This window comes from Trematomus bernacchii, unplaced genomic scaffold, assembly GCF_902827165.1.
Source record: "Trematomus bernacchii unplaced genomic scaffold, fTreBer1.1, whole genome shotgun sequence".
In the NCBI taxonomy this organism is placed as follows: Eukaryota; Metazoa; Chordata; class Actinopteri; order Perciformes; family Nototheniidae; genus Trematomus; species Trematomus bernacchii.
Window position 1 is genome coordinate 28,453,400 of NW_022987720.1, and position 21,140 is coordinate 28,474,539.

Consider the following 21,140-nt stretch of genomic DNA (forward strand, 5'->3'; position numbering starts at 1 on the left):
CATAAAAAGAATACGTAGAGAGGTGTGGCTTAATTGAAGCCATTGAACTAGCACGTACAATGTGTGTCGCTTTGAATAAAAGCAAATGCTAAATTAAATGTAATGACATTTATTGTAATGAAATATAGTGTTTTTCTGATTATTATTTTCCAAGAACAAACCCAAACGCAAGATAAACGTCTCTACAATATTGTCATTTATAAGAGCACAAAGGTTTTGCCCAAAAAAAACACTTCACAGTTTGGTTATTCCAAAAGTGTCTCTACACACCCACAGCAGAAATGTTTGTTTACACCGTGCATCCGCGTGTATGACGTCGTGTTTACAGTGTCAGCACGCCCCCTGGTGGCGCGTGCCCGCTCCTCCTCCTCCCCTCTCTGATCAACAACCAGCCGTGATATCATTTGCTGCTAAAGCCTCCACACAGAAGCAAAATGGCCGATAGCAAACTAACCGATCACACAGCGTCTGACAGTCATCAAGGGGTTATGCATGTTTTGTTTACAGCGTGAGAACTACAGTCGCTCACAAAAAGGAATACTCGCCTTTTCCTCGTTTTTTTTCTACGATTATCCTTTCGGTGATGTCATTTCTTATTCAATTTAGCCTTGAACGCCTCGAAGAACTAGCTCGCTAGGCTAGCTACCTTTGCTAGCCTGCTAGCGGTGGGTCTGCAAGAATTTTTGCACAGAAGCACTTTATGTCCTATGTGATTCCCGAGGTGAGTATTTTAACATTAACGTAGCTTTCATATTGTATTTGCTTGTTAATCACGTTGGATATTTCGCGTTTAAACCGGTAGTAACATTAGTGTTTCTCAGTTTATGTAGCTTGTTGCAATGCTGAAGAAACGTCACTGAAGTTCGTCGTTTGATTTGGCCCTGTCGACCGTTATCGTTATGAACCAGCCTCACTTGTTTTACTATAAAGTTACGAATAATTACCGCAAAGTATGTAAATTAAATGATATCTGTTCCACTGTAGACGAATAATTACCGTGAAGAATGTAAATGAAATCAGAATCGAGTTTATTGCCAGGTGCGTTAACACAACATTTTTCTTAAGTACAGTACTCGAGTAAATCTACTTAGTTACTTTACAGCACTGCGAATAATTACCCTAAAGTAGGCTAATTAAATTATATCTGTTCGACTATAGACGAATAATTACCGTAAATTAAATTATCTCTGTTCTACTATACACCAGTGGTGTAAAGTAACTAAGTACATTTACTAAAGTACAGAACTTACGTACAAGTTTGAGATACTACTTCTACCCCCTCTAATTCAGAGGTAGATCGTGTACTTTTACTCCACTACATGTATTTAATACCTTTGAATTATTTTACAGATATGGATTAATGATATGAAATCTGGAATCAACACTTAAATCAGACTTTAGTTACTCCTGGAGTAAATTCACAAGCTACCCTGCAGTATACAAAGTCATTAAAACTAGCTGCACCTTTACCAGCTTTGATAACACTTTAATGATCAATCATTATAAAACATATCATTATTCTGGAATGGGCCAATCTGCACAGTACTTTTACTTTTTGTACTTTAAGTATATTTAGGTGCTAATACTTTTACTTAATAAAGATTTTTGAATGCAGGACTTGTAACAGAGAATTCCTGCTCTTTGGTACTTCTACTTTTACTTAACTACACAATTTTAGTACTTTTTCCACCTCTGGTATAAAGTATGTACATGGGATTATCTCTGTTTGACTATATATGGGGACATATCTTTAAATAACACGACGTGCTTTTGTTTGTAGTCAACTGCGTAGAGGTTAGTTTTTAGTCCCACGGAGCAGGCACCAGGCTTTAGGGCAAAGTACTTCCTCTAGCCCCCGGCTCTCAGGTCACTGCACACGGCCCCTCAGCTGCTTTGAAGTCGGTTAGCATTAGCTAGTTGCTAGCTCGAGTGAAGCTCTGTTAGCTGCTCCTTACTGGCCTGTTATTTACATAATATTCTCACTGTTTGCTCCTAAAGTGGTTGTAAACATCTGCTTTTTTAGGGGATACATGCAATACATAAACTGACTATTTAAGGTCATGCCAGGTGTGAATCTGTTTGGGATACAGTGAAGGGTTAGAGGAGCCATACGTTGTCCAGCTAGCTTACGTTAGCGTTGAGTGACATGATGCTAATTATGTGCAGCTTAGCTAACAGGGCCCAGTTGCATTTACAGCTCTTAGGTTTCTAATATCTGTTTACATTTCCACATTAAAATAATATACATAATTTACATTAATGAAAGCTCCTATGGTTTGTTTTGCTTTATACAAAATAAGCTTACATGACTTGAGTTGTGTAATTGCATGTCGAATAGGTTTACTATACTGGTCTGTCATAACACTGGACAGATCCAGTCATATACTCACAATAAAGCCAGTATTCTGTGGATCATGCTGCTATTATAGTCTACACTGTGATGCAGAAGAGCTGGTCTTTACCAGAAATGTTGGAGTGTTTAGAGTCACTTGTTTGGCCGCTGCCTGCATTGTCTGTTGGTTGGGATTGCAATCGTTTGCTGGTTAATGAATTATGCAGTGAGAAGCTAGGCTACCAAGGGCTGTTGTCAAGCTGGCCGCCCCTGGTTAACATTACAGTCCTTTACACATTTGGCCATGTAGTAAATTACTTAGCTGTCATCAGATGAAATCCGTATTCCTTTGGAGTGAAAGTGTGTGTATATATACATGTGTGGATGTGTCTGTGTGAAAATATGTGCTTTTGTGAGCTTAACATTACTATCAGTGTGCCTCTGTGTGTGTTACATACATAATTGAATGTGTACATTGCTTTTCACAGACAGGAGAATCAGGAAAGGGAACAGTAGTTCATGGAAGACAAGAACAAGACGAAAGAAGATAAAAAGAAAAAGGAAACCTCTCAGAAGGTAAACAAGTTCACAGAAAATTCCCAGCTGACTTTGCCTGGTTTTGCACATGATATTCTGGCTTACATATCTTTACCACTTTTCTTGGCAAGGACTGTGTTTGTTGAATTGGAATATTGTATTAGGTTTTATGGACTAGCATCTTCAGAAGGATTTTTTCATGCTTGGAAATTGTAAAATGAGCATTCATGCCATGTGATGTTTGCTTGGATATTGCCTTGCTAGTATATGTCCTGGTGTATCATATTTATTTGCTACCAACAAATTATGTTCTGCCTTTTTGATCTTACTCACTTATTCTTTGTCTTTTAGGTGCCAGAACAGAAAATCAAAGGTATGTTTATTTTAATTTGTCATCATTATACTCATACATTCATCCGTTTGCAACTTATATATATCAATATTCCAATTACTTGTATATAGACTATTCTGCACTATTTCTACTATATTATATTTTATTTTATTTACTTGCACTATTATCTGTTTTATTGTGTTGCACTGTTGTAGGAGCCTGTGACCTAAGATTTTCATTGTCATAACTACACTGTAGCTATGCACAAATGACAATAAAAGCCTTGAATCCTTGAATATATTTTATTTTCTGTGTATTTCAGTGCCAGAATCAGCCAAACCCTCCTGTTCCCAGGCTCTAGCCACCCCAGGCTCAGTGTCCCCCAGCCCTGGCCCTGTTGCCCCCTCGTCTCCCAGTCCTGGTGCAGCCGGGGTTTCTGCACAAGTTCCTCCTGGTGGCGGGAACAATGCAAAGCAGCGGACTGCTGTGGCCAACGGACAGCCCACCTCCTCCCCCTCTGGAAGCCAGACCTCCCAACAGCAGCGATACATGTCCAAAGAGGTTCCGCCGAGATTTCGCTGCCAGCAGGACCATAAAGTGCTACTGAAGAGGGGCCAGCCGCCGCTGTCCTCCATGCTACTGGGGGGAGGCGCAGGGGACGGGGGTGTTGGAGGAGGCAGTGGCTGGGCAGGCGCCCCATCGCTCTCCTCCCAGGGAGCCGATGTAAACACAGCTGGAGGCGCAGGTGGGTTAATGTCTCGGAAGAAGATAGGCTGCTCGATTATGGCTAAAATCCTAATCAAGATTATTTTGGTCAATATTGATGTCACGATTATTAAATACGATTATTCATTGACTTTGAAAACATCCATTTATTGAACGTAAAAAAAAAAAAGGATGTATAATGCAAGACAAAAAAATAATCTTTTTATTTCGATTACGTTGTTTTCGTAATCGTTGCAAGCCAGAATCGTAATCTGGATTAAAATACGATTAATTGCACAGCCCTAGAAGAAGATGATCGAGCTTGATATGAAGTCCACTGAACAATACATTTTTAGAAAGGCCACTTTACAGTTGATCAAACAGCAATATAACATCTGCACAGCTCTGAACAACTTTTTCAGATTTTTATGTATTTATATTTTGTGTAGATATTTATCTTTTAAAATCTTGTTTTTCTTTCTTCTTGATCTTTAATACTTAATCTATTTTACTGTGCTTATGTATGTACTATATACACCAAAGCAAATTCTTTGTATGGGCTAACCTCTCTTTAAAATAAAACTGATTCTGATTCTTAACATAATTTTACAACAGCATCCAATCCATCAGTTGACATTAGAGAGATTTAAAAGGGTAAGATAGAGGGGATGACATGCGTAAAAGGACCCTAGGCTGGATTTGAACCTGGGTCTGTAGCAGCAGGGACACTGGTCACCAAAAATCCCTACAATTTTAGATATATTAAGTTTTAAGTGGCAACAATAATATGTACTCACTGAACTGACTAATAATTGTTAGTAATAGAGTGCCACAGTGATGCGTCCTAAAACCCGGAAGTAAGTTAGCATTTTACCACTTCCGGTTCCTTCGACAAAAACCAATGCAATTTCTCCATAGGATTTAGGAAAATAGCTGAAAGAAGGTCGTGGTTGAGACACATTTAAGAGATGGATCACGTTTTGTTCTACGACATTAAATACATCAGCAGTGACCCCACTGGTGATTTCTGAAGAGTTGACGTGTCTGAAAAACGATGGTTGTTAACAAGTGGCTGAATAGGACTACAGAAGTTGTCGAGGCCGTTGTACGTCATTACACCGAACACGTAAACACTCCCGCTAAGTTTGTTTCCCCGTGTTCTGCTTGAAAGCAAGTACCTGCCTCCTGCAAACTGTTCAAACAAACGCTTCAACTTGTACTATTTAGAATCTGTATTTTTGAATATAAGATAAGATAAGATGGACCTTTATTAATCCCCGTGGGGAAATTCAGTTGTACAAGCAGCAACCGGGTAAGCGTGAAAAACAGGACAGCAAAGATTCACACAGATTAATAAAATCAAGAAAAAAATTAAAATAATAATAATAAAAGACTATGAAATAGGAGATGAGTAAAATAACTGTCAGCATATATACATATTTGGTCATCTAAATTATGAAGTAATATGGATCTTAAGTTGGCGTGACGTTGAAGCAGCGACCCTGCTGTAGTTCGTTTATAGCATAACGTTTGCTTCTGGCGACTAGATTTATGATTAGAAAATTATAAAAGTAGGGTAGACTTGTGGATATTATCCGGCTGAACAAAACGTGATCCGTCTCTTAAATGCGTGTCAACCACAGACCTTATTTCGAGCTATTTTCCAAAATCCTATGGAGAGATTGCATTGCGATTTTGTCGAAGGAACCGGAAGGAGTTTACTTCCTGGTTTTAGGACGCGTCACTGTGGTACTCTATAGGAGAACCATTTGCTACCTATTTGGTGTTGAAAATGCTTAAATTGTCCATCAAATAAATGTTCTCCACTTTGTCTCCATAGATTCCAACCTGGGTTCATCCTCCACTTCACCCCCCAACTCATCCTCATCATGCATCGCTGCTCTGTCGTCTTCTTCTTCTACTACTACTACTACTTCAACTTATGCAAATTCCACTTGGGGGGCGGGCTCGGGCAGCCAGTCCTCTTCTCAGGGCTGCGGGAAGGTAATAGTGGACAGGACGGACCTGGGGGATTGGCCTAGCATCCTAGGAGGGGCCAACTTGAGTTCTGATGGGGCCGGAGGAGGAGGAGGAGGAGGTGAGCAGGAGCAAGACTGCCCTGGAAACAACAACAGTAGTGCCTCATGGAGTGAGAGAAACATCCAGCAGAAGGGAGCAGCAGCAGCAGCAGGAGGAGCAGGGAACATGGACAATCCTTCCTCGCCTCGTTCTTCTCCTCTTTCCCCCTCTTCTTCCTCGCTTAATGAATGTGTTCAGTCGAGTGGCGGCGCATGGAGCTCTTCCTCCTCCTCTCAGGCGGAGACGGGGCTCGGGTCGGCAGCGTTTTACAATTCCAAAGTCTCCCATATTCTTCCCGGGCCTCAGGAGAGCCCCGCAGGTGGCGGCGGCAACAGCGGCAGCAACAGCGGCGTCCCTGGTGCCAATTTCAACCCCAATGTGAACCCCTCCGCCTGGCCCGCTCTGGCGACGGGTGGGACGTCGACTCCAGCTGGCGACGGACTTCCACTACACTCGTCCATTACTCCGGCTTCCTCGTTCTCTGCCAGCACCGCAGTCATCACCACTCACCCTCTTTCATCTGTGAATCAGCCTAGCGTCCATCAGACACAGACAGCTGTAGGTGGAGCTCAGCAGCACTTAGGAAACCTCGGGCCGGAGTCGGGTTCAAGAGGACCAAATCAAGAAGGCGGCGAAGAGCGGGACTGCGGAGGGGCAGAAGGAGAAGGAAGTGTCGGCTCTTTGTCTTCCTCCTCTGCCGCCTCTTCCTCTTGGAGATCCATGCCTCCGGTGTCCTCCGACCCGAGTGCAGGTGGGAGCTCGCAGCCAGACGGGTGGGGTGGAGGAGGAAGTGGAGCAGGAGGTGGAGCAGGAGGTGGAGCTCAGGGGCAGGACGGGAGTGTGTGGGGCTTTGGAAGCCAGGGTGACAAGGGAGGGTGGGGCAGGGGAAACGATGGTAGCTCAAATACCACAGCGGTATCTCAGGGAGCGTGGGAAGGAGGCAGTTCAGAAGGGGAGTGGGGGGGCACGGCGGGAGGTGTAAGTTCGAGCAACTTAGCAATAGGAAGAGGAGGAGACGGGAGCAGCAACAGCAGCAGCAGTGGAGGCAGCGGCGGCGTTTTGAAGGACTCCACCTCACCAAAGTTTGCAACTATGACAAAAGCTTGGGACAATCAGAAAGGGATGGAAAGTGGGGATGGGGAGTGGGGGGGAGGGCAGGTGGGAGGCCCGGCAGTTGGGGCGCCTTCATCCTCTAGCGGAGGAGGGTCCACAGCTGGAAGTGGCGGAGGAGGGAGCGACAGCGGACATAAACAAGAGCAAGCCTCGTCCGAACAGCCGTCCTCCGAGAGAACCTCCAATGCTGACGTGGCCTTACAGTGCATGCTCAATCGATCTGACCTGGACCCCCGGATTCTTTCCAACACCGGGTGGGGGCAAACCCAGATCAAACAGAATGTGGCCTGGGACCTGGACCCCGCGACGGGACAAAGAAGCAGAAACGAAAGAAGCTCTTCATCTTCCTCCGCATTCTCATCGTCCACCATGAACACCACCACTAGTCGCAGCTACCCGTCTAACACCAGTTCAATAACTAACGATCCATCCAGCTCCGGAGCGAGGGACGGCTGGGAGGGGGGGGCTCCACAGACCACCTCTGGTCCTCACATGGGTGGTAGCTCTGCGAGGAAGCCAGCAGCGCCAGAAGAAGCTGGAGGATGGGGTGAGCCCCCACCTGAGAGCCAGGGCAAAGGTTGGGGGACTGAAGAGAAGAAGTGGGGTGATCACAGAGGCGGAGGAAGAGGAGGAGGAGAAGGACGAGGAGGAGAAGGACGAGGAGGAGAAGGACGAGGAGGAGAAGGACGAGGAGGAGAAGGACGGGGAGGAGGAGAAGGACGAGGAGGAGGAGGAGGAGGAGGGAACTGGAGAGACTATGGAGAACAGGGTACAGGGTGGACAGACGGTCCAGAGGATAAAGGGACATCGGGATGGAAGGGCAGTGGAAGAGGAGAAGCCGGTGGTTGGGGAGGAGACAGGGGACCGAGGGACTCCATACCTGGAGGTGGAGATGGACGAAGCAGAAGAGGAAACCACTCTGACGAGAAGGGATCTTCCTGGGGTCATTCAGATGATTCTCAGGGGGGAGGATGGGGAGGAGGGGGAGATGTGGGTGGAGGCAAATCTCACCAGGACTGGGGGAGTTCCAAGCCCCACACAGCAGCAGCACAGATACCAAACAGCCAAGTGGCACCAATGAAAGCCCCAAATCAACAGCAGCACCAATCACAGGGCCCGCCGCCACAAGGAGGTCCCACTCAAGGAGGTCCCGCTCAAGGAGGTCCCGCTCAAGGAGGTCCCACTCAAGGAGGTCCCGCTCAAGGAGGTCCCGCTCAAGGAGGTCCCGCTCAAGGTCCCGCTCAAGGAGGTCCCGCTCAAGGAGGTCCCGCTCAAGGAGGTCCCGCTCAAGGAGGGTGGAACAGCCGGTCCAACGTCGGGGGTGGAGCTCCACCTCCCAAGAATCAGAACCAAAGTTCGGGCTGGACATCCGGCCCGATTCCCGAAGTCCCCGGAGCCGCGGTGGACTCCCTGGAGTCCAGCGGCTGGGAAGAGCCCTCCCCTCAGTCCATCAGCCGCAAGATGGAGATCGACGACGGCACGTCAGCCTGGGGAGACCCGACCCGCTACAAAAGCAAGAATGTGAATCTGTGGGACAAAAAGAATGCTACGCCTGGTCAGCAGGCCCCCCCCGCCATCCACCCAACAACAACAACAACAACAACAACAACAACAACAACAACAACAACAACCACCACCACCCAGAAGGCAGCAGGGGATGCAGCACAGCAGGGACGTAAACCCTGGCAATACTGCAGCAGGTAACAACAACATGTACTATTACCAACCAAAACCATTTAAATAGCTATTTTTCTTCTGCATACAGTTGTTTGTAAAAAAAAAAAAGCGTTCACTGGTTGTCAAAAGCAACGTAATAACGACACTGAATAGATGACTATATGGCTAATAGATGGAAGATTGATAACAAAAATAACTAATCAACATAAGGGTGATTGACCAACACGTCTCTTTATCTCACAAATGCTGAACGTGATTAAAACTAGCCCTTACATAGTCACGGCACAGTGTTAGTAGACAACATTAGCTTGCTATCAAGTCAGCTCGTTTACCCCTATTCTTAATGTGTCTCTAATTTCCCCAATCTCCAGGTCCAGGCATGTGGGGAGGAAGTTCACAGTCTGCGGATAACGGTGCGAATACCTGGGGTCAGTCGTCGGATGCATCGTCGGGCTGGGGGGAACCAGAGGAACCCAGCAAATCTGGCTGGGGGAACCCTTCACCTAACCCTGGCAAACCTGGTAAGAAGTGAAAAAAACGTGTGTCATTCAAAATATCACAATATATCAGTTTAGAGTTGGTTATACTCATTATCGTTTTTGAGACGGGATGCTCAAATTAATCAAGTTTTTTTTTAAATTAATCATGGTGTCAGCATTTTAAAACCACAACATTTCATAATCTAGCAATGACTGCCGACAGTGTTTTTACCGTCTGATTTGGTTTTTCCTCAGGCAACAAGTCCATGGAGGGCTGGGGAGGGAAGGGAGAGAGCTCTGTTGCAGCTTCCCGTCACCCCAGCTGGGACGAGGAGGACGATGGAGGGGGAGGAGTCTGGAACAGCAGCGGCTCCCAGGGGAACAACTCCTCCTATAACTCTGGAGGCTGGGGTCAGAGTCACGGAGGAAAGAGGGGCAACATGAAGGTAGGGGAAAAGGAGACTTAAGGGAAAACACACAAACAAGTTTACGTGGCCTCGTTTGGTTCATTGTATTAGCACAAATATGATTACCTTTTTTTTTTTTAAAGGTGGGGTAGGTAATTCACTTCTGAAACACTTTTTGTTATATTCCATGGAATGCTCTTAACATCCCGATAGCAATGAATACATGAAATGCTTTGACAATAAATACATAACAAAATGTCATCTGTGGAAGCCGTGGCGCTGTAAAAAGCACGACCAATCATCTGAGCCGGCCCGGCTAAAATAACTGGATCGCCTACCTGCCTGTCAGCCTTCCATCTGTGCACAAACTTATCTCGTGCCCTCATTGGTCATGTGCGCGTTCGTGTGTGTTGGAGGAGGGGCTCTGTAAGGAAGTCTGAAGGTAGTGGCAGATTCTTTTCCGGATGTGTATTTTCAAATTCTAGCGCACTCCAGCTGGTTTCTCCATTCTTACCTACCCTACCTTTTAAGTGATCTTCATCAGATTAGATTAGATATACTTAAATCATCCCAAATTGGGAGATTGTTTTGTCAGCGCAGGAGAAAGTAAACCGGTTTCACATAATACCTTTTTGACTGAGAGTAACATGTGAATTTATTTTCTCCTACAGAGCGGAGGTGGAGACAGCTGGATGAACCCAGTGTCACGTCAGTTTTCAAACATGGGTCTTATGGTAAGATTCACAAAAAGAAGATCTTACTCATCATGAAGAACTCACTTTTTAGTGCTAAAACATTTGTAATTTTTGAGTGCATACCAACAGAAAAGCAAACAATGGGGCACTTTCAACCCTGCGCCAAGTCCAACAACAGCACACAATTTTTCAAGCAAGCCAATCAGAGCAGACAAAAAAACTGGTTCTAAAACAGACCGTTTCCAAAAGAGGGTGACTCAATAAGTCAATGCAAATACACATATACTAGTCGAAACCTAAAATACAATGAATAACCTGAAAATGAGCATGATATTTACCCTTTTATACATCCATTTATTGAAAACAGCAATTCTGTCTTGACATTTCACCTAAATATATTTTCTGTCATCCTGCTGCATTTTCAGTGAGGTCTCTGTTTCTGTCCCACGAACCAGTATGTTTACCACTTTGTTGTTTCTCAGGGTGATGACCCAAGTCTGGACAAAAAGATGGAAGGAGACAAGAGAGGAATGACTGATTACAACGGAGAGATGCGGAGGGGAGGAAGAGGAGGTGGAGGAGGAGGAGGCTACCGCATGCCTAGTTCCAAAGACATGGGTCCTGTTGACATGGGGCCCTATGGTGAAAAGGTAAGCGTGCTATATGAGTGGGACCTGGAGGATTTAAGTGAAGACATTACTATGACACAAGCTACATTCATTTTTGTGTTTACATTGCTCTCCAGATGGGTGGCCATGGGGGGTATGTCGGCAGCGGCGGCGGGGGGATGCCTCCACCTCGAGGGATGCACCAGCCTGGCATGCATCCCATGAACCCCTCCCAGGGTTTACGTGCTCAAGTGCCTCATCAGTACCTGTCTGCTCAGGTTCGTTGTTTCTGATTGTATTGGTTGTGATGAAAGATGTATTTAGGGCTGCACGATTTGGGGAAATAATCTAATTGCGATTTTTCTGACAGATATTGCGATTCGATTTGCGATATTTGTTTTTAAGCGACCCAACGGAAGTTTATTGTAAAATGCGGCCATATCTCCGGCTAGGAAGGTCGTATCAACGTGCTCCCGTCTCTAGCGCCCCCACAGCCAGAGCTACGAGTGAAAGAACTAAACTTACATAAAACAAGCTTCAGTTTAACATTCACCCTGTAATAGAACATGTGATGGAGCATTACTAACCTGACTCAGATGGTTTGCTTCACCAAACCATATAGGAAAGCTCCATTGGAAGCCATTTGGAAAAGGGCAGGCACTTTCGAAAATACTTGGCAGGTGATTGGATCAATCTGTCTATCACCTTCTATCATGGGCCACTTCTGATTGGTTAACAATGGCTGGTACATGTGGAGCACAGCACTTCTGATTGGTGTGGATGACTGACACACAAGAAGAACAAAAAAAAATTGATTTTTTGATTTTTATGTGAGATGTTTTTTTAATTTGAAATCAGGACATTATTAAACAAGCCAGTAGTCTTCAAAAAAAGAAGCCATTAACACAATGTAAAGATAACAAAAAAACACAAGTCTGTGATTTTGCAGTACTTCAAAATCATTCATATCAACACATATAAATACTAGAAAATATGAATATATATATATATATATATATATATATATATATATATATATATATATATATATATATATATATATATATATATATATATATACACGAGAGAAGTATATATTTAGAACATCATTAATGTTCAGAGCACTTATCTCCACCTAGACTGTACAGTGTGAAGGGTTATTTCTTCCAGTCAATAGTTTTGATGCCACTTTCACACATTTTTAACTGTAAATAAAAATGTATTTTGTCAGATCTCCATAAATAGATTGTCCCCATTTCCCATAAATGCTCCACCAAGTGTCTGTTGATTAAGAACTTCCTTCCTGTGACCTGCAGGTGCCGGGTCCCATGCTGAAGCAGATGCCCTCTCCTGGTGGCAGCGTGGGCGGAGTGGTTGGAGGAGTAGGAGGTGTCGGCGGGGTCGGCGGCGTGGGAAGTGTCGGAGGGGTCGGCGGTGTTGGCGGAGGAGGGTTCCCTCCTCAGATTTCCCCGCAGCAGCTAGCAATGCTCGGCAACATTTACCCCCACATGCAGCAGTTCCATCTGGTACGTGACAGATCTGTAGATTGCTAATTCATGTAATGATTCATCACACTTGTAATAAACCCACCCTCTAATGACTCAGCGTGTGTATGTGAGCGCCTCTTTGTTTACTTCCATCTCTAAACATGTCTAACATCAGGCTTGTCAGCTCCTGCTCCAACAGCAGCAGCAGCAGCAGCAGCAGCAGCAGCTCCTGCAGAACCAGAGGAAGTTCCCCCAGCCCCAGCCCCAGCCTCTCCGGCAGCAGCCTGACCCCCAGCAGGTGAGCACCACCATGTTCTACACCCTATCATACACCATGGATACAGATACATTTCTATTGTAAAGAATGAACTGCCTTTCACCACACTAACTTTGAATATGTATGAACTGGTGTTGGCTTTCTCATAAAAGATTATACTGGAGGGCAAAGTCTTTGAACATTTTATTTTATTTACCAATCCTGAGCTGCAGCACAGAGGAGGGGGGAGCATAATCCTGCAAAACTAAAGATGGGCTTCAGTCTTTGTACTAGGGCTGTGCAATTAATCGTATTTTAATCTCGATTTTGGCTTGCAACGATTACGAAAACAACGTAATCGAAATAAAATGTTTTTTTTTTTTTTTTTTTTTTTTTTTTTTTTTCCAATTGGTTTTTCAGTTGAATTATACTTAAAGTTCAGGGTAATCAACTGTTAAAAACATACTGTTCACATTTTCTTTTCAATAAATGGATAATCGTTTGTAATAATCAACTATTGACCAAAATAATCGTGATTATGATTTTTGCCATAACCGCACAGCCCTACTTTGTACAACATTAAATAACGGTACTAAGTCACATGGCCCAGCCAAACTGTTAAACTTCTGTCATCGGTGTATGTCTCCGTATCTTATTTGCTAATGAGAGAATATAGGGCTATGCCTTGGTGAATCCTAACTGTCAACAGAACAACCATAACCCGTGTTTCCCTCTGCCTACAAAGTTTGCCGATATTCTAATTACATTTTTCGTCATTCTCAGCTGGCCAAGATCATGGCTATTTTGCAGCAGCAGAGGCAGCATCAGCAGGGTGGAGTCGGAGGAGCAGCTCCAGGAGGAGGGAGCTCCAAACTGTCCCCCTCTCACCTGGGGGGAGGCCTATCCAAACAACCCATGGTAGACCCCCTTGCTCACCCTGGAATGGGCGGCGCCTTATCAGATCTTCATGCCAAAACACAAGGGATGTATTCTGGTGAGTCAAAAGGGCCAGTGTTCATTTACAAAAAGTATGACTAAATATGTTTTTCGGAAGAATATGACGAGACTGTGAACTGGTTATTAGAAATGACTTTGAACATGATAATTGCTAATAACCAGTATGAAAAATACAAACATGCAATATCAAAAAATTAGGCATCTTCCAACAGCTAATTTAAAACCATTTAAATCCAACTTAAATGGTCCCTAGTCTTTAATCCTCGGTGCAATCCCAGTGATCTTGAACAAAAAAAGGGAAATACACAATACTTGAATATAACGGGCTCATAAATGTGTGTTTCTGCTGGTGGAGGTCTAGCCCCTGGTGGAGGCCTGGAGCTCGGCCCCATGATGGGAGGGATGAAGGACACAGGAGGACAGCAGTCCCGCTACAAATGGATGATGGAGGGACACTCGCCTGCCCCATCCCCCCCCGACGCAGCTCTTCACAAGAATGGTTCGTTAACAGAGGGTTGTCAAACATTTCGAATATAAAAATGCAATTTAAACACCTTATTGCACATTTAATGGTTCAAATTGTACCTTTCAACTATTTAATCCTCCTATCAACTATGCAAATATGCGTTGATGTTTAGCTGTTAGCACGTTGGACGGTTCTGCAACGATTCTCTTCAGTTCACCGTAAGATTGTGAATTGATCCTTATTTCTCTCTTGTGTTCTGTTCCCAAGGTCCTTTACCCAGTGGTATGAAGGTGAGAGGAGGATCCCCTTACTCCCAGTATGAGATGCTGGGCAGCGATGGAATGGGGATTCCCCCTCAAGGCTCTGCAGACAACTGGCACCGGACCCCCGGGAGTAAAATGGGGAATAAACCTGCCACATCCAGCTGGCCTCCAGGTGACTATATCTTTCTCTTCATAGGATTATAGAAGGAAAAGTCAGTTGAAAATGTCAGGCTCTTCTAGACTTAAAGGTGGATGCCAAGACACTAATTAAGCACGTGTTTATTTACACATAGAGCAGGGAAGTAGGATCGGATCACAAACAGTCACTTGAGACCGCATTTTAATGCCAGGTGTGATCTGACGTACTTGGCCGTCCACTAGTGATCGGATTACCCAGGACACATGTTGATGCCAGGTCTGAACCGAGCCAATACGTTTCTGTTGTCAGAGTTCCAGCCCGGTGTGCCCTGGAAGGGAATCCAGAGCAGTGGAGACCCGGACTCTGACCCCTACATGACCCCCGGGAGTGTCCTAGGCTCCCCGGGACCCCCGAGCCTCAACGACTCTGACCACCAGTTACTGCGAGACAACATAGGTATGTCACTGAGTGTGCCAAATATGTTGTTTTAGTTGAAAGCATGCTCCAGTGACAGAAAGTCTAGGGAGAAATGTTACAGTATTCCTCACAGGCGTTATCTGCAGTCCAGCCTTTGTTGTTTTCACAGGATGTTTAACTTTCCTTGTAATGTTTTGCAGGGCCAAACCCCTCCCTCAACACCTCGCTGCCTTCACCTGGTGCCTGGCCCTACAGTGCCTCAGACAGCCCCCTCAGCAATGCACACAGCACAGGTATGTATTATGCATTTAGACTCTCCTTCATGTCTCCTAATTTTCTGTTACACTGTATTTTCCTTGTGTAAAAGCTATGCCAAAGGATTTCGCTGCACTACACCCTCTCCTCTCACATTTCTGTGGTCTGCTTGTCTAAACTCATTTCCCCCCCTCTCTTTCTCCCACCTCACCATTTCCTCTTTAGGAAAGTACTCAGAGTACAAGCCCAGCTGGCCCCCAGAGCCCATCGGACAAAACAAGATGTGGAAGACCAATCGCAACAGCTCACAGCTGCCACGCCCCCCTCCTGGCTTAGCCAATCAGAAGCAGGCCTCGCCCTCCCCGTGGGGCAGCGGAGGCCCGCGGATGGCTCGCAACTGGGCAGGGAGCGGGATTAATCAAGAGTCGAGATATGGCCCAGGTACAATCTGTCGACTTATGGCTTCACTGTATCTTATAGAGGAAGCTCTTCTTGAAAGTGATACAATGACACATCTAGCATAATAGAGAGGCGAAGTCACGCTCATCTACTTCCGACCCATGGGACCTTATTTCGGAAAAATGATGTATTGAAGTCAATGGGGAGAGAAAGATTATCTTTTGATACCGTTTGAATTGTGGCACGAATTACACATATGTTTGTCAATCTTAAATAATAATTTCCATGTCAAAAAAGTCAGTTTGTCGTAAAACTGTTGAAATATAAGACTATGAAAAATACGCAACTAGAAAGACTACAAATCCCAGAATCCCGGTCCCGCATGCTGGCTCTTACGGAACTGACTAACTCCCCTTGTGTGTACGTACAGCTCTCAACATGCCCAGACTTGGAGTGATTTTCACCTCTTTTAATACTTTCCGCCTCATTCTGAAAGAAAGAAGTGAAATGTGTCAACGTGACGGCCGTCTTGGTGTGTGGTGCGAGACGGGAGATGTAGTTCATTGAGCGCTTTCACACACAAAAAAGTGTTACTTCACAGTTTTACGACACATTTTAATTTTTTTGACTTGCAAAATTATCTTTTAAATTGACAAACATCATATGTGTAATTCGTGGCACAATTCAAACGGGATCAAAAGATAATCTTTCTCTCTCCATTGACTTCAATACATACTTTTTCCGAAATAAGGTCCCATGGAGCTCCCCCGGAAAGGGAGGGACTTCGCCTCTCTATAGCTTTTTGTAAAAAAGGTTATCTTTTGTGTTTCTCAAAGGGTCCACGCTAATTGTTCCATCCTTGTCTCCTGTTCTATTTCCTTTTATAGGCTCAACTTGGAGCGATGGTGTTACCCCCAGAGGAAGCTGCTGGTTGCTGCTGAGCAACCTCACCCCTCAGGTATGAAGTGAGAGAGGTGGAGAGAGATGGAAATCTTCTCGTAAAGTAAATGAACTCAATAAACCACCAGTAATTCTGCTGTCTATGAAGCAGAGGTGGAAGAAGTACTCTGACTCTTTACTTTAATCTTAAAAGACTCCATCCATCCAAACGTTGTACATTTCAAACGTTAATTAAAGTGGCCCTATTATGCTTCTTGAAAAAGGTTTTCTTTCATAGTGTAATAGAGTAAAAGTTCAACTTCCTTGAGGTTACTGGAGTAGAAGTACAAAGTAGCATTAAATGTAAATACTTAGAGCACAAGTGTGACTAAATACTACTTAAGTGTGTTACTTTCCACCACTGCTATAAACTGAGATGCTGCAGAAAGCAGAATTTAACTAAAACAGCTGCAGACGGATCCCAAAAAAGTGAAATCTCTGAGCTCATTCATCTGCCTTCCCCTTCAGCCTGTCTTATGCAAATGAGGCGCATGATGCGTGACCCAGTTGTAATTGGATTGTGAAGTTGGATGAGCCGTTTAATCAATTGGAGCTTACTCAAATTACACTCGCATGACACTACTCTGGGAAAAGCATGGGAATGAAAATATTTGAAGAAGTCTAGACAGTTTTTAGTTATTTCGTTTTTTTTTCATCATAATCCATTTAGCCTAATAGAGTGCTCATGTGCACCGATGAAGTCCCAGTGTGCAGTCTCACTATATTACTCGTTAATGCACAGTTTTCTATTCTCATAACCAATGTTGTATAAGATTCCCTGACCTGTCTCTGTCCCTATAACTGATGTCTTGGGTTATTTGTTGCACAATCATTTACACCTCACCTGTTTTTCTTTTGAAGATTGACGGCTCCACGCTGAGGACGATCTGCATGCAGCACGGCCCGCTGCTCACCTTCCACCTCGGCCTGACACAGGGCAGCGCTCTGATTCGCTACAGCACCCGGCAGGAAGCAGCCAAGGCCCAGGGTGCACTGCACATGTAGGTTAACCTCGCTCAAAGTCAACTTTATATACACAGGTCTCACACACCTATGTGACATTTGGAGACATTCAAGATGCAAAGGTTTTATTGTCATATGCACAAAGCTACAGTGTAGAAATGGCAATGAAATTCTTCTGACCTGAGCTCCTCCAACAATGCAACGGAAGTAGTGGAAAAAGTCAATATACATGTCAATAGAATATGATATGTACAAGAACAGAATATGAAATGAAATAATGTAAATTAAGACTAAATTAAATACGGTTTATTGTGGACATCCGTCTGATTTTGATGGACAGGTCACATATATTTAACCTTATGCCCTCGCAAGTCAAATTTCAGACTTCATCTGACCAATAAAGTATTATCGTATCTTATACACCCTGCTGTAGGTCTAAACACTCTTCTCTTGTTAAATCATCCCTCTCAGGTGTGTCCTGGGCAACACCACGATCCTGGCGGAGTTTGTGAGCGAGGAGGAAGTTGCTCGCTATTTTGCACATTCCCAGGCGGGAGGGTCGGAGGGGTCTGGCTCCGGAGGGTCAGCGGCACCAGGCGGGTCGCAGGGTTCTCCTGGACCGGGCCCTGCAGCAGCCAGCGGGGGGGGCAGCTCCCCGGGGAGTGAGAGGGCAGCGACGGGCACAACTCCAGGTGGAAACGGGAATGGTGGAGGAGGAGGGGGAGGCGGAGGAGGAGGAGGGGGAGGAGGAGGGGAGGGTGGAGCGGCGGCTCTGGCTGGGGGAAGGTCCTCTGGCTCCACTTGGCAGAGTCTCGACGGTACAGGAAGTTCATCAGAAGCTTCGACAGCCCAAGGACCCGGGCCCGGGCTGGGTGTTTTCTCCCAGTGGAGTCACAACGGGGAGGGAGGGGGAGGCGTCGGGGGGGTGGACTCTGCCAGGTCTGGGCTGTGGGGGGGCATGAATGCAGGATACCCCAGCAGCAGCAGCATGTGGGGGGCACCGCAAATGGAGGAAAGGCACCAAATGGACAGCCCTGCCGCCTTGTTGCCTGGCGACCTGCTGGGGGGAGGAGCTGACTCCATCTGATGAGCACCCCCCCCTCTATTTGTAGGTGTAGGTTTGGACACACTGATACAAAAAATACACTGGGATACATATGTACTTACTATAGCACACACACATGGTATGCATATTAATGTAATACACATATACACACATGTGCGTACATATACACGGTATGCATATAAATGTGCACACACATCAAGCAGAAATGTGAGACATGCTTACACACATTCTCGTGGCCAGACTTAAGCTATTATATAAACAAATGCAGGGACTGTTAGATGTGTATACAGCCTTTTTTTCCACAGATGAAGATTTCAACTGCTTAGACTTGAAACCTGAAAAAAAAAAAAACGAAAAAGAATGAGAAGTCTCAAAGACTTGACTGGATTGCAATGTGCTTAGTAAACAGGGGACTTTTCAAAACAGATTTACATACACATGCACACACCAAATACAGACGAGCCTTCAGACAGATGGGCACTGTAAACAGCATTACCTTCATCGTATAAAAACTACTACATGATGTGAGGTTAAAGTGCATTTTGTATTCACGTCCCCTTAAAAGCGGAGACCGAATCCACATGCAAACAGCTCTGATTGAAAACAGAACTGTATCTTACTGTGTATGTTTTTTCTTTTGTTTGTATGTATGTATGGTTTCAATTTTTTTTTTTTTTTGAACAGTGAAAATATTGAAAATGTGTCATTGTTCTGTTTTCAAAATGCTGACCTCCTACTGTTGTATCTCACGCACTCTTTCTCTGTTATTCTCTCTGAAACATGTTTGTTACTGTTGCAGTGATAAATGTTAAATTGCTGGCAGTTTGAGGCTATGTTGCATTTCTCCATGTGTCGTATACACACTATATGGACACGAGTATGAGTGAGACTGAGACCAAGTATGTGGATTAAAACCACAGTTGTGTGTGTGAATGTGAGGATAGTGTGTGTGTGTATGCATGTTACTGCCTGTCATAATGTGGGCAAGGCTGCTTACTATACAGAAGGTCTATACAAAAATGTTTTTGAGTGCATTCGGTATACTGCTGACTGTGTGTTAAGAAATATTGGCACTAATGCTTAATTTTTTTTCTTCTCTCATTTGAAGTTGTTTTTTTTTAGTCTTTTTTATTGTCCGACCTGCAATAATAAAAAAGAAAAATTTTAATGACACAAAGAGCTGAAGGCATACGCGTTGAGTAAATGGACATGCCAAATCTTATCAAACTGTGTGGAGGGAAAGGGAGGGAGGGGGGGGGGCGGGTTGTTTACAGATGCAGAGTAAGAGTTACCGTACGTTTTTTCAATGTTCTGTTGTGTATTCGTTTTAAATTAAGACAGGCTTTAACACTCCTGTTCAGTGTTTTCGTTAAGAGATTTTACAAAGGAAAAATTTATTTAAACAAATGAGAACAAGATTAATAAAGATGAAAGTATTGGCTTCTAATTCTGTCCTCGTGGTGGTTTTGTTGAGAGTTTATAGGTTTCTGGATGGAGGTTAAAACATGGAGTAGAGCTTTACCAATAAGTTGGATATATTGCAGAAGAATCTATATTTAACCCTTCAAATAAGTTCTATTTTCTCTTTTCATATCGGACATTCAAAGGCATCACATTGAAGGGAATGGGACGGGCCTTTTTTCTTTACAATTCTATTGACATATTTTTCATTTTAATCTGGAAATATATCTATTTTGATAATGTATCATTAAACTCATTTTTAGATGGCAGAAAATGCAGTTTCAACCTTTTAAATATGGAAATGTCATGCTTTTCTTATATATCAACGAATAAACTGACAAAACAAGACATTTAGGGGTCTGGACTTGGACTATTTTTACTATTTTGTCAACATGTTTTTGTTCTCTAAAACTTTTTTTGAGCAAGTGTACTAGAGCTTTAACCATAAGCTGATTGAAAGAAAAATAATTGTCATTTTTTGATAATTTATTATAATTAAACTCATTTTTAATGCAAATTTTTTTGCTGAAATTATGTTTTAATCCATTCGAATATGGAGATTAAAATTGATTTTATTCTAGATATAAACAGCAGATGTATCGAACATGTAAATAATTGTATTTTGCAGCTCAATGAGGTAGTTTCTATGTTTAACAATCCTAGTGTGAACCTCCCCGCCTCTGTTCCTCTTTCAGGGCTTCCACTATAGAGCACATGTGCACACTAAGCACTGCATGTTGCACTGATGAATATGACAAAGACCTTTCGTTCAGTGAAAGGCCTAAAGGCTTTTCATCGGCAGAAAAACAAGTCAGTGTGTCCATCTGTCGGCCTCTCACTACCATCCACAAACCAATCCTATTTAAACCCACGTCACTCTACAGTAAGCTACTGCATACTGTATGAAATAAGTGACCTCTGATGCAGTGATTTCTTATAGACTTCTATACTTCAACACATATGGTAATATTGTACTTTTTATTCCACTACATTGATTTAATACTTAGAAATATATAATAATAATTTGCAAAATCAGATATAGCTTTTTTTTTTCTTTCTAAAAATGATTGTCTAAAAGCATGAAGTAATTTTATAGATGAAAATAGGAC

At 43.9% G+C, this 21,140-nt stretch overlaps 1 protein-coding gene across 1 annotated transcript; it reads left to right on the forward strand.

The window, feature by feature from the left end:
• The first annotated feature begins 423 nt into the window (after positions 1–423).
• On the forward strand, positions 424–20,379 carry LOC117492396 (trinucleotide repeat-containing gene 6B protein-like). Its single transcript, XM_034142655.1, is given in 22 exon segments — positions 424–721; positions 2,821–2,908; positions 3,221–3,242; positions 3,523–3,945; positions 5,746–8,659; positions 8,661–8,797; positions 9,146–9,295; positions 9,509–9,699; positions 10,332–10,394; positions 10,838–11,005; positions 11,101–11,241; positions 12,280–12,489; positions 12,626–12,748; positions 13,490–13,700; positions 14,019–14,162; positions 14,397–14,564; positions 14,841–14,987; positions 15,149–15,241; positions 15,429–15,644; positions 16,490–16,560; positions 17,403–17,542; positions 17,976–20,379. Coding segments are annotated over 21 exon segments (6,405 nt in total). The 5' UTR covers positions 424–721; positions 2,821–2,851; the 3' UTR covers positions 18,592–20,379.
• The last annotated feature ends 761 nt before the right edge of the window (positions 20,380–21,140 follow it).